The sequence below is a fragment of the Chelonia mydas genome, chromosome 2 (genome assembly GCF_015237465.2).
Source record: "Chelonia mydas isolate rCheMyd1 chromosome 2, rCheMyd1.pri.v2, whole genome shotgun sequence".
Classification (NCBI taxonomy): Eukaryota; Metazoa; Chordata; order Testudines; family Cheloniidae; genus Chelonia; species Chelonia mydas.
This window is the reverse complement of record NC_057850.1, coordinates 87,554,141-87,568,411: the sequence shown is the minus strand read 5'-3', so window position 1 is coordinate 87,568,411 and position 14,271 is coordinate 87,554,141. Positions and strand designations below refer to the sequence as shown.

Genomic DNA, 14,271 nt, shown 5'->3' with positions numbered 1-14,271 from the left:
GAAACGGCCACAGAGAGCATGCATTATGGTAGCTATCCCAGCATGCAAGTGGCTGCAACGTGTTTTTCAAATGTTGGGGGGTGGGGTGGAGTGTGACAGGGAGTGTGTTGTGTGGGTTGTGGGGGGGAGAGAGAGTGGGTTGTGGGGGGGGGGGGCTGAGAGCCTGTCAGCATGCTGTCTTGTAAGTTCAGACAGCGGCAGCAGCAGACTCCCCCTCCGCCCCGCCTCTCTCTCTCACACACAGCATTCCACAGTAATGGTTGCTTTGTCTCGGAGCAGATAAGCAGCCGGCTGTCAGAAACGGAGCTTCCAAAGGGCTTATCTGCATTCCTACAGCAAGTTCAAAACAATGAGAAAAGTGGCCACTTGACTTAAGGGGATTATGGGATGTTTCCAGAGGCTGATCAGAGCACAGTAATGCAACACTTCATTAACACTGATGCCCAGGCATTTCAGCCAAGGCGCAACAAGCATTAATCTACTCGCCGAGGTGGGGTACCAGGAGCGCTCTAGCCGTGGAGTCAGAGCGCTCTACGTGCCTTGCCAGTGTGGACGGGTAGTGAGCTAGGGCGCCCGGGACTGCTTTAATGCACTCTAACTCGCAAGTGTAGCCAAGCCCTAAGTCTCTGTCAAGTGTTGGTGCAATCTGGAAAATGAAAAGAATGTAAACAAACCTGAGTCAGATATTTGGGTGATCATTCCATATTTATCTCATCTCTTTCACTGGGGCCCACTTTTGTACTAGCTGGCCAATTTCGGGGTCCAATCAGATTTTGAAAGAGCCCAGCAAGCAATGTAGTTTGTAGGGATGCCTTCATTTATCTCACTGAAAGTCACTGGGACTTAGAAACCTGAGTGCCTTGGTCACTTTTGAAAATGAGATTTGGAGACAGATTTTTAAAGAAATTAAGGCACCTAATTCCCATTGAAATCAGTGGGAGTTAGGTGCCTAAATACCTTTTCAAACCTGTCCCCCTTTTTCCCCCGGCTACTAAATCAGTGAGGTATTGCAATGCTAAGCAAATCAATGCCTAAATATCTTTAAAAATCTGGGTCTGAATCACCTTTGAAAATGGGACATAGACTCCTAAGTACCTTAAGCACTAAAATTTTACATGCATTTCCCAGGAAAGGGGTTATGGGGGAGAGGAATGATCAGAGAGGCCATTTTCACTTTGCCTTTCTTAGGAGCGAGTCTCATGGCCCTTTGTGAAATTTTAAAAAAATGTTATTTCCAGATTAAAATATGCTGTAGAGCATTTACAAAAATGAACACAAAAGATTTCCAAAGTGAATATTAACTTGGGACATTCACAAACAGCCACAGGAATTCACTTCTCTGAAGGAGTAAATCTAAAATGACAGCTTTCAGAAGTGCGATAGCATATACAGAATAGTCTCCATTTGTTCTCTCATTCATGTTTGCTCCGACCAATGCAAATAGATGTTTTCCTGAAAGAAATTTCAAATGATGGAATTTCCACACATTTCTGGATGGGATTCCTTAACATTAGGATCATTTTGGAACAAAACTTGGTGAAATGTTTTGATTTAGGGGTAGTTTGTTTTCCCCAAAATTGGACCATTTAAGAAAATTTGACAAGAAATTCAGAGCTTCAGTTCTGGAAGTTTTTGGATCTCATGTGTGACCTTTTTCTCCATCCCTCAGAATCTCTCCCTATGGCACCAAGGACTGACATAATCTTAGACTGAAATTCACAGAATGTTTTATTTTTAATGTAGAAACAAAATGAAATACATTTGACAAGGATGTGTTCTTTTATTTTCCAGCCTATTTTTACAATGAGTGCTCAGCAGAACCAGCTCAAGGATTTGAATCAAACTGAGTTCAATTCATTTCAAAGAGAATATTCGGGTAATACTGTAAGTAAAATGTGGAGTGTTTCATCATTTTAAGAATTTGTGTGTATATGTCCAGTGTATTCTGATCGGCCAAATCATTCTGTTTAATTTCCTTTGGGTGACAATAAGGGATCAATAGTGCTGGCCTTATTAAGATGATTAGTTCCATTGAATTTGTCTGAAATAAGGACTACTTACATGAATAAGAGCTTCCAAGGGTGAGATCTTTAAGGATATGTTTACACTACAATAAAATACCCACAGCTGGCCCTGGTCAGGTGACTTTGGCTCCTGAGGCTATACGATTGCAGTGTATACATTTGGGCTGTGGCTCCAGCCCAGGCTCTAGGACCCTCCCTAAGACAAACCCTGAGTGTTTGTCAGTAATCATTTCACTTAATAGTGTCTGCAAAGCTACTTTAGGTTTCCTTGGTAAGAGAAAAGCATTCAAAATCAGACCTTAAATGCACGTGGTAGCCAGTTTTTCAGTAGACTCTATTTAAAAGATGTCAAACACGCTTTGCATCATATCATTATCTAAAAGTATAAACACCATCAACATGCCTTACCCTAAAACAAGCACGATGCATCTTATGCCATGTTATTTGCCAGCAGTTGGAACAAATATTTGTCCCATACTCACCTTCTCCTTTGGTAACAAGAGTCTGCAGGCCCCATTCTTCTATGCAGAATTCCCCATTTTCACTTTGCTAAAAGTGTTACTTATATAAGCAGACGGGGTTTGGGGATAGAAATGTAAAATTCATTAATTTGGACTCTCCCTGACTCACCTCACCCAGAGTAGAAGGGGAAACAAGGCCAAAGCCAAAAGAAGATACCCCCAGCCATGTTGTGTGGTATCTTGCGCCTCCTGAATTCTACCTTGCACTTTGAGAAAGCCTCAAGTTACCACGTGGTCCAGTGCGATGTCTGGTAATCTACGTCACATAGAATTTGTCAGACGAATTACATATAATGGTAGCCACTTGTGCTGTGTGGCACCCTTGTGAACTTGCTTCAAGTAAGTTTGAGGTGCCACACAAAACAAGTGGGGACTAGAACATATATTATCTCAAATTAAAATTTGTTCTGGATAACTCATTAGCTCCACTAGCTTAAATGTGTATTGAGGACCTCAGAAACGAAAGCATAGAATCCACATGCTTAATTTTATTCAGGCCCATTTTTGCAAATGTTTTTTTTACCAGGTTAGGTGGGTTTTTTTTGTTTTTTAAATCAGTTTCACTAGCAATGCAATTTTTTTTCACATCATTGACTTCTAGTCTGGGCTGTATTTTGGGTAAACCTCTCTCCTCTTATGCCTTACCTGGTGCCTGAGGAAAACCATCAGTGCAAATCACTAGACTCATAATTAGTAGTACACCTATAGTTCTGGCTGACCTGTAAGAATAGTTGTGTGTTTCATGTATGTTAAACTTTCCTTTCTCTTTTTGCATGTACAGGGTGCTTTGCAGTTTCTAGAAGGCTATGGAAAAGAAGATATAACTGTAGCAGAACTAGAAGGGAATTCAAATTCATTGTGGACTATCAGCCCTCCCAGTAGAAAGAAAATGATTCAAGGTCTCCGGGATTTTTCTGCTGAGTTCACTCTAGTTCTTTCATGGAGTATTCAAAGGTAAATAGTATGATGATATTGACAGATTGATTATTGGGCTAGGGCTGCTAGTTTAATGGAAGTGTTTTGCATTGCCCCTGTATGTGTGATGTGTTTATTTTCCCATCCAATTCTCTCATTCACTAGGTCAGGAAGGCTGAGAGTGGGTGGCTGGGGAGGAGATGGGGAAGGGAATGATCTTTGTCGCTCAACAATGAGCCCTCCTAGCAACAAAAAATAACATTCATGAATTTTAAAGGGGAGCTTGCCTTAGAACTACTGAGCAAGAATGCCCTTTGCCAGGCATTAGCACCTCCAAGGTGGAAACTATGAAAGCAGGAGTAAAATGATCTGAGATTCAGCATGGAAGAACATAGGGGAAAAGATTTCAGAGTAGCAGCCGTGTTAGTCTGTATTCGCAAAAAGAAAAGGAGGACTTGTGGCACCTTGTTAGTCTCTAAGGTGCCACAAGTCCTCCTTTTCTTTATAGGGGAAAAGCAAGTTCTAGAATAGGACTATGATGCTTGAGCTTTTCTACCAGTGAAAGATTGTTACCAAGCCTACTGCAGACCTTATTCGAACATGCAGTATGCTAAAGAGCACGTCTGCCATAAAAATACAGCTAAGGGTAGTATAAAAAGTAAAAAAAAACCCTAACAACTTCATTTGTGACTCTGCTGATACTGTAGCTTTGGTGACCAAAAGACACTTTTAAAACAAGGTGGACGCAGCGTAGGCCAAGATTGTCAACAGTGACTCGAGGTCGTGGCTTCCTCAGGGTTTGAGTGCCCAACCTGCTGCACTTTGGAGATGCCTGATTTTCAGACCATGCAGAGCTTCTGCCCTCTGAAAATCCAGTCATTTTCAGCGGCCTCAGGTTGGGCACCCAGAAACTGAAATCCTAACCTCAATCTTCAAAAACAACCATTTATTTGGAGGGCCCCAAAGTGGGTTAAGAGAAAAATATGAAAATCCCAACCTTAGGGTTTAAAAACCAATGACCAGACTAATAGGAAATCTGCTTCAGACAACATGCTCATCAATAGTTATGTAAATTAAACACTTTGAAGGACGAGGCCTTTGGAAAATCATTTGGTATAAGCAGATAATTTAATGGGGAAATGAAATTAAGGTACAAAAGAGAAACAATCTGTCCTCTTGCTCCGGCTTTACAGCCTCAAGCGCTATTGGCCATACCCTTTATGCTGTAAGGAATTAAATAGCAAGACACAAGATGAAAAGCAGTTAACTACCTGAACATCTAGAGGGAGGTGGGGAGTACGGCCTGAGGGCTAGATCCAGCCCGCAGCAAGTCTCCAGGCCGTGGGCCGAAAGCCCCAAGCCTTGGTGCCCCCTTGTAGTGCTGGAGTCACTAGCACTGGCTTGCCCCGCTGTAGGGGGAAGCTAGTGTTGCCAGGCCTTTAAAAGTCTGGTCAGCTCCGTGCAGCTCCCGGAAGCGACTGGCATGTCCCTGTGGCCCCTAGGAGCAGGGGCAATCAGGGAAGTTCTGTGCACTGCCCCCAGCCCCTGCACAGAACCTCCAGCCCCTCCACCTAGGGGCCGGACATGGCAGCCACTTCTGGGAGCAGCACTGAGGCCCGGCTCTGCCTTAGCCCCACTGTGCCACCGACCGGGAGCCGCCTGAGGTAAGCACTGCCTAGCCGGAGCCTGCACCAAGAACCCCCTGCCCCAGGTCGGAACCCCCTCCCAAACTCCAAACCGCTTGGCCCCAGCCCAGAGCCCCCTCTTACACTCCAAACTCCTCATCCCCACCCCCAGCCGGACCCCTCACCTCCTCCCACACCGCAACCCCCAGCCCGGAGCCCCCTCCCACTCCCTGAACCCCTCATTTCTGGCCCCACCCCAGAGCCTAGGGGAAACCCTGATCCTCCACACCCCCACGCGGGGCTCACGACTGTGTGTGTGTGTGTGTGTGGCCCACGACTGTTTTTTTCTGTGGGTCAGTGGCCCAGATAGAAAAAAGATTCCCCGCCCTTGATCTAGAGCCACCCTGAACTAAGTAGAGACAATGCCCATTCCCTTCATTGGGGCATGCGCCCGTTTACTCTAGGGCTCATTTGCCCCCTGGTGTACAGTCTTCCCTTCAAGCTTTGCTACACTCCTGTAAGAGCCATGCTGTGGTGTGCACAGATTGCACATTAATAAGAACATAAGAGCAGCCATACTGGGTCAGACCTATGGTCCATCTAGCCCAGTATCCTGTCTTCCTACAGTGGCCAATGCCAGGTGCCCCAGAGGGAATGAACAGAACAGGCAATCATCCAGTGATCCAGCCCCTGTTGTCCATTTCCAGCTTCTGGGAATTGTAATATCTAACCCTGATAAAAGAATCATGTAGATGGACACCTGGGCTCCTATCATAACAGCTGTCTGTTCACAGCTACATTACTAGGAGTTGTGTACATAAATCAAAAACAAATATTGGGCCCATAATAAAAAGATACTTTATTTAAGATTAAAAAATAATTAATTAGACCGTTTTTTATTACTGTGAAAAGATAGTCTGTTATCCAGTGGAAATATAGCTTCCTTATTCAGAGCTACAGTCCATTTTTAATACTCCTCAACTAATCTATCAGTTATGTTAGTTTAATTAAAAACAGTAATGAATTGGATCGTTTATCTTTGGGAAGCAGTGGACTATATAGTAAGTATGATTGAATATTACATGGTTAACATTTACAGCAGTGGAGGCCAAGCTTGTTCAGCCTGAAGGCCAATCATCCGATTTTAAAAATGTCAGGGGACCGCGCTTAGTTCTCTGTGAGAGATTCTCTGGTATATTCTGCTCCTCTGGCAACATAGGGGAGCAGAAGACACATGCAAGTCCACTGTTGGGGATGCTCCCAGCGTCAAGGAGCCTCCAGCAGGCAGAGAGCTGACACAGCCAGCTCCTACTCGCTCCCTGCAGCCCCTGTCACAAAGGGCATGTGGGATGTGGAGGGAAAGGAGCGGCTGTGGCACTTTTTCACTGCATTCCAGCTTCCTACAGCTGCCATGTGGTCTAACGAGGACTGTTACCAGCTGATGGAGGTTAGAACAGTCACTGGGCTGCTCTAATTTGGGCTGGGACAGAGAATCAGGGAACTGTGTTGTAATTGGCTGTTGATTTTCAGCTTCTCCTTTCCCCCCCTCCTAAGCTCTCCTAAGTGACTGGGAGGACCTGGGAGGACGGGGGAGGCAGGGTGGGAGAGATGGAGGGGGTGGCCTGCCTTTGCTAGATGCTGCCCTAGGCTCATGTAGAGCCAGTTAAGCTTCTCTGCTACTCTCCCTGGAGCTCCCACAGCCTAGCAAGGAAGCAGGCAAAGGAGCAGCCAGAACTACCCTCCTCTCTGTCCTGTGATGCAATCAGCAGGGCAGCTGCTGAACAGAACCTTATTGGCTCACCCCATCAGTGCCCTAGGGGGTTGCAAAGGAAGTAGTGGGAGGGAGCTGGGAAAGCAGTGCCCCCATCCATCTCCCCAGGGTGCACAGGGCTGATTCAGGCACTTCCATTTAAAAATCATCAGGGGAAACATGTTTTCTGTTCATAATCAAATACACATTTTCGTCTTGTCTCAAGGGCCCCAGGAGCCCTCAGCCTAGACACCCTGATTTATAAGTGGTGTTTGAATGAGGGGATGAATACCATGTTCTTATTTCATTTGTACATGAGCCCACTGATGATAATGAAAGTCTTTAGAATCACTCGGAGAACATTGGTAGTTGGAGTTGTGGTTATTCAGGCAACGAGGTGTCATGTGCCATCTGCCAAGGCCAACATCTGGCCTCTGTGTTCAAAAGCAAGCCGTCAGGCAGGTTTCTGTGTACGGCTTCTATTTTGACTTTGACACAGTTACATTGTACTATCAAAAATTGCCTCTGAACCATATAAAGCCATGATCAATAATAGCAGGGGGATTTAGGCCACTAAACGTCAGCTGCGGGTTCCGCGTACTGTCTTGGTAGCCTGATGCTTGACAGGATATGGGGAAGGGCCATCAGCACCATGCAGATAGACTAGCAACCCCACATCAGCTAAGCACAGCTCAGAGAACTGGGCATTGTGTGGTACTGAGCTTCACTCTCTGTTTTCATTTTCATTTATTGTTATAGAAACCTCTCTCTTGGTGCAAAAGCAGAAATAGCATCGGATAAGCTTTCCTGTAACCTACTGAACAAAACTAGAGAAAATATCGCTACAATGATGTCTGGGGATCACACGGTAAAGAAGGTGTAAGTTATGTTCTTGACTTGTTCATACAGATGTTTCTCTTAAAGCAGATAACTAACAGGTACACAGTTGTTACCTATAATGTAATCTCATAGCATAGCATATACCATAAAACTGAAACATACTTCACTGAATGTACAGCAAAATGGACAGTCACCACCCAAGTGAATACATTACTCAAAGCTCTGAGTGAGGGCCACACCTTGCACCATCAGTGGGGCAGCTGTGAGAGGAATTGTGTTCTCTAGCACACCGGGAGACGGGGAGCATGTATGGATGGTGCAGCATACTGTGTCCTCCTCGCCAACTCCACTTTCCTGGCAACAAGGATTGGCAGAGCCCCTGGCTTTTGCACAGACTATAAAGGGGTGAAAATTCCTAGCACCTACACAAAGGCCAAGGCCATTCTAGCCCTATACTAATAAATGTTACTTCAAAGGTAATATGCAGCGGTGTTGTAGCTGTGTCAGTCCCAAGATATTAGAGAAACAAGGTGGGTGAGGTGATATCTTTTATTGGGCCAGCTTCTGTTGGTGAGCGAGACAAGCTTTCCAGCCACACAGAGCCCTTCTTCTGGTCTGGGAAACTCAGGGTATGTCTTCACTAGCATGCCGCAGCAGTGCTTTAACGTGGCTATGTCGTTGCGGCACCAGCACTGGTGGAGAGCTCTCCCAGTGCTGTAAAAAAACCACCCCCACGAGGGGAGTAGCTCCCAGCGCTGGGAGAATGGCTCCCGGTGCTGGGGTACTGTCTACGCTGGCACGTCACAGCGCTGAAACTCGCAGTGCTAAGGGGGGGTGTGTTTTTTCACACCCCTGAGCGAGAAAGTTGCAGCACTGTAAAGTGGCAGTATAGACAAGGCCTTAATCAGAGTGTCACAGCTAAACACAAGGTGGAACAGATTGTTTAGCATAAGTAGCTAACACACCTTTCAAAGGACCATTCGAGGTGAAGTGGCCCTTTAACATCCCTGCAGTCATAGGGAGGAAGGGAAAGCGGGGTGAGGAGACAGAGAGAGAGAGAGAAAGCAGCCGGGGGCGGGGGGGGGAGTTGTTAATGTGTTATGATTTTTAGCATCTAGCAAAGTTATGAATTTAAATTCCCAGGCTTGTCTTTTGAAAGTGTTGTACAGGTTTCCTTTGAGGATGAGGACTGATAGGTCAGATATAGAGTGATCACTAAATGCCCCAAAAGCAAATATGTGGGTGAAACCAGGTAATTGCTATGGTCTCAAATGAACTCTCACAGAAAAATAATAAAAGGCAAAAACACCCTGTCACCTGTGGGTGAATACTTTTCACAAAGTGATCACTCGGTATCACTTCAGTGTTTTTAACATAGACCTACCCTAAGATTCCAGGAACGTCACTCTGAAGCCTAAAATGTCTGGTGAGTCAGTGCAAAGCAACAGATACTGCTACATGGATGGTTGAGAGCTCTTTTTGTTCAGAATATATGTAGGTCTATTGCACAGATATATGGCTGCATATAGGTCTATATTGTATGTCTTTGCGTGTCTTTTAAATATTTTATTTCTCATACTTTTTAAATAAAGGCATTTCCTGGAGGGTGTGGATCTGTTTGATTCAAGAAGTAAATGATGTATTTGTAAGCCCCATTCTCAGAAGGCAGTAATTTTATAAAAGCTACACCCACTCCCACATGGTCTTCCCCAAGCTTAGCACTAGCTGAACACTGTACTATTCTGAGATTATAAACATTTCCATCAGATGTACTTCATTTATTTAGCAAGTGGTGGTGTGTTGCCTCTCTCCTTTTTGATAGTGTGATACAATATTTTTGTTTAAGTGGGAAAACAAAGGAATGCGTTCCCCAGGCCCTCATTGCTCCCTGTGCACACACATACCCAGCATTCATGGTTGATGACCGGTGAGTGGGGAAATTTTGAATGGAACGCTTTTGTTAAAATATTGGCAGAACATCACTGGTAAGTCCATCAAAGTCAATGGAGTGACACTGGTTCAAAGCTGATGTGAGCTCAGAATCCAGTCCAAAAATTACAGCAAAGTACTCGCCTTCTTCAAACTGGAATCATATTCTACAGCTGCCCCAAGAGGGACGTCTAAGGGAATTTATAAAGATACAAAAATATGGAATCATTTGCTGTCACATTTTTCTTGCAGGACGTTAGAAATGATGTTTCCATACTACATCAAGGCACCTAGTGATTCTCTGGCAAAACCCATAAAGCAACTATGGAAAGGTATGTACTCCAGGCTGTGGTTATCTCTGTGTATATTTTTTTTCATTGTGCAACACACAAGGCTGTTTAGGTAATAATGGGACTGTGTCAAGGAAGGTTGGGCTGCTGCTCTGCTCTGTTGTAGCTATTGTGTGGGTAAAAGGAGGATATCGGGCTCTAGAGCTATCGACCCAGCACCTTTCACACAAGAAAAACCCTCAAAGCTATGTTTAAATACTTAGCCCTTTATATAGAATGTTTTAGCTGAGGGGCTGAAAGCACTTTGCCAAAGGTGTGTGAACATTGTTTACCCCCATTTTTTGAGATGGGAAAGTGGAGGCACGGAGAATTTAATAGCAACATTTTAAAACTTCGATACCTGAAGTCAGTCATCAAATTGCATAGTTAGGCATCCTCATGGGCTTTCATTTATTATTATTATAATAATTAGGCATTATGGTAGATCCAACCAAGGATCAGGGCCCCATAGTGTTAGGCCTTGTACCAACAAGTAAGAATTAACTGCCCAAAAACTTTGTTAATGCAGTTAAAACTTTGTTAAGGTTAACCCGAACCCTCATGCTCTTCTGGAGTGACAAGTGCACCTGTACAGAAACCGCTGAAAACCAGGAATTATACAGTTAAGGTGCACACTAGCCCCAGCCTGTAACCTTAACTCTGCCCTCTTTGAGTGATGCCCCCATACACTCCTGACAGATGTTGTAGCACTCTATCCTTCCAGATAATATGGAATGCTGTGGAGACACAGCATGTGGGCACAGCAGAAGAAACCATCAGACCATGGCAGGCTTAGAGAACACCAGCTGACTACACTTAGCCTGTACTCAACCACTCCTACATGCACTGACTACCTCAGAGAAACCGGCTGTTATAACCCCTTACAATCTCTTGGCCTTTGTACTAAGGATTTCTCTGGTCGACCACCTACACTTACCTCTGTAGTGCCTTGTCACATATGCTACCCAACTACTATAAATCCCCAGGGCAAGAATATACTATTCTGCTCCTCTACTTCTGCAACCAACATAACTCACCCCAGAAACAAGGGGATTGTGATCCTTTTGGGTGCATTTGCTCCTCTCATGTCACAGTGTGAGTTGTGGCAATGTGCTGCAAGTAATCCTTGCACCAGTCAGTACAGTGTCCCTAACACAGCGAAGGTCAGATCGAGTGCATGCAGGCGAATAAGAGAATACAATTCTGTGGGACACAATACACATGCAATGACACATTTACCAAGTCATTCTTCATGTCTGCTTATTATAGGGCAGGCCTTCCTAAAACACACTTACAGTATAACTGCAGTGGCTTTTGCCAGTGCCAGAGGGCAGAGCGAAAGTTGCAAAGCGGCGCTGGTGTGTACCTTAACTCTGTATTTCCTGTTTTTCAGAGGTTTAAGTACTGGTGCACTCAACATTCTGGAAGGGCATGAGGCATTGCTGCTCAGCTTGAACTCTGTACTGACTGACATTGTCAGAATTTCCCTTGTTTTTTGAGGAGCTGATGGTAATGAGGGGGTCATGACTGCGGAGTACCTGAGGGGAGACTTGGCTGCAACTCAGCTACCAGCTCTGTCCCTCTCCATGTCCCCAGTCAGGCTGGAGGAAGGAAGGAAGATGGTAACCAATGGTCTGTGAGGAGCACATCTACCAGCAGGAGGCAGCCAGGGTACTGGAGAGGAGCCCCAGGCTCTGTATTCCTCTTCACAGATAGTATAGGGGGAAGGAGTCCAACCCTCTGCAGAATAGGAAGTGGGGAGTAGCCCACCCAATGGGAAATTCTCATATGAATCCAAACACTCCATGGAAACAAAGCCAACCTGACACAAGAGCTCTGACACATTCCTCTTAATGGGTCTTCTCCCTTCCTTTCCCAAACAGAGGTGGCGAGTTGTATGGGCCTGTGGTGCCTGGGCTCCAGGAATATTCAGGGCTCAGGGGCCTGGCTCCACCAATGTTCGGAGCCAGGTCTCTCCCTCCGCCCTGCCTGCCACCCCCGCACGCCTCCCCCGGAGCGTCCCTGCCTCAAGTGGGCGGCTGCCCTGCCGCTCTGCACTGCACTCCCTCGCCACCGCCGGTGGCCGCTGCTGCCTACTGCATAAGAGCGGCGCCGGCGGCAGGCTGAGGTGGCTGCTGCACCTGCGGCGGGAGGAGGGAAGGAGGCGAGCACATGACTGGCAGCCCTCCCCTCCCCCGGCACCCCCCGGGAGGCAATGCTGAGGGTGCTTCCGGGGGACGGAGTCTGGACCTCACCTGAGCAGCTGCTGGGGCTTGGGTGAGTTTCCGACCGTATGATCCATGCCCTCCACACCCCTGCCTGCAGCCACCACTCCCGCCCCACGCTGGGCAAGGGGCAGCCCCATCCCCCGGGAGACTACGGTGAGGGGCAGCAGGCTGCAGCAGTGGAGGCCAGCCCCCACCCCCGGCACCCACCACAGGGGAGGTGAGGAGGCTTCCTGGACCTGAGCAGCTGGGGCTTGGGTGAGTGTTGCACCACCCTGATCCACCCACCCCCCCACCCCCGCCTGCAGTCACTGCTCCTGCCCCATGCTGGGCAAGAGGCAGCCCCCAGTGAGGCTACGGTGAGGGGCACCAACAGGGGAGGCGGTCCCATGTGATGGCAGCCCCCTCCCGGCACCCAGCACAGGGGAGGCAAGGGGGGGCCCTAGGAGCACATTCAGTGACAGTGGTGAAGGGTGAGTGGGCTGCTGGGGAGAAGTGGGAGCCACCTCCCCCAGAGCTTGCTGCTGCCAGCGGGGAGAGGGTTGCGGGGAGTCCTCTCTGGGCCTAGCCCTGGGGCTACATGAGAGTATGGTCGTGTTTAGCACCATGCTTGATTATTTTACACCCTTTAAGTATATAATTGGTTGTATACGCATACAACAAAATATAATGTATTGAAGCAGGTGAATGCTGCTTCTGACTTTCCACTTTTAATTGGCCCTTGTAATCTTGTGGCGCCGACGCGTTGCAGCTTCATTTTATCCCAGCAACAAATTCTTGATTTGTAGGACCAGTAATAATCAACAATGGATAAATTCTTAATAAAGTTACCCAGAGAAAAAAAGAAGAAAAGGGTAATTCATCAAGTGACTGCCTGAGTTCAACACCCAGCTTTCAAACTGAAGTTATACAAAAGAAATATATGGCACATCCACAAGATAAGAAAAGGACTTTTCAGCAATCTTGGCAATCAAGATTTACATGGTTGGAGTACAATAGCAAATTAGACAGAACGTTTTGCTCAGTCTGCAAAGAAGATCTTAATATTTTCTACCAAGGTCGAACCAATGTTTATTTCATCTGGATTTCAAGACTGGAGACACACAGTGCGTGGTTTTACATCACACGAAAAATCCTCTTGTCGCAAGGAAGCGATACTGAAGTAGGCTGCTCTGCAACCACAGGTAAATGCTTCTGCACTAGTGTCGGCCAGTTACAGAAAAGAATCCCATGCGCTGCACAAGCTTTTTAACTGTGTTCAGTACGTAGCTCACAAAGGCATAGCATTACGTGGACATAATGAGAGTGATTCAGATTGGATGCAGCTCTTGTTGCTATGCAGTACAGAGTCAGAGGAACTGAGACAGTGGCTTAGTCACACAAAATACAACTGATTGTCACATGAGGTTATTAATGAAATCGAAATGATGGCGCTCAGACAAATTGTGCAAAAGATCAAGGCTTCAAAGTTTTATGCCATTGTAATGGCTGAGACTACTGATTTGTCAAGAAAAGAACAAGTAAGTTTTTCTTTAGGGTTCTTTTCTAGTGAAGACTGGGAGATTTATGAGGAGTTTATTGGGTTTTACCAAACTGACACAATGGATGCTGCGTCTCTTTTCCAAATTGTATAAGATACACTTCTCAGGTGTGATTTCCACTTTTCTGATTGCCGAGGGCAGTGTTACAGTGGAGCCAGTAATGTGTCCAGCAAATTTACTGGGGTCCAAGCCAGAGTGAAGGATCAAGAGCTGAGAGCAGAATTTGTGCACTGTGCTGCATGTTCCCTTATCCTTGCCACGCAGGCTGCCCTGCATAATATTCCAGAATTTCATTATATGTTTTCAATGGTGAAAGATCTCATCAGTGCCTTCAGGGAGTCACCAAAGGGTATGGCAGCATTCAGAGAGTGAAAGGGCGCCTTCTTTACGACTACTGTGCCCAACAAGATGGACACTAAGGATCAGTAGCATTAAATCACTGTTCCATGATTAAGAGGCTATGATGAACTGCCCAGATGAATTTAGTTACTCTTCAGATGAATTTGGCTCAAAATGTAGTGGATTCTCGAAGCTCTCAAAGAACTTCAATCTTTTTCAGCGTACTTTATACT

General features: G+C 46.1%; 1 protein-coding gene and 1 long non-coding RNA gene across 2 annotated transcripts in view; one reads left to right on the top strand and one right to left on the bottom strand.

The window, feature by feature from the left end:
- The window catches only part of LOC122464501, a 52,165-nt gene that overhangs the window by 5,260 nt on the left and 32,634 nt on the right, over positions 1 to 14,271 (bottom strand). The gene's annotated exons all lie outside the window — the stretch shown is intronic.
- PIEZO2 (piezo type mechanosensitive ion channel component 2) overlaps positions 1 to 14,271 on the top strand; it is a 432,480-nt gene that overhangs the window by 413,766 nt on the left and 4,443 nt on the right. Inside the window, exons 49-52 of the mRNA XM_037892875.2 lie at positions 1,792 to 1,884; positions 3,327 to 3,499; positions 7,595 to 7,714; positions 9,857 to 9,936. Of these exons, the coding sequence (XP_037748803.1) occupies positions 1,792 to 1,884; positions 3,327 to 3,499; positions 7,595 to 7,714; positions 9,857 to 9,936 (466 nt within the window). The remainder of the gene's footprint in view (positions 1 to 1,791; positions 1,885 to 3,326; positions 3,500 to 7,594; positions 7,715 to 9,856; positions 9,937 to 14,271) is intronic.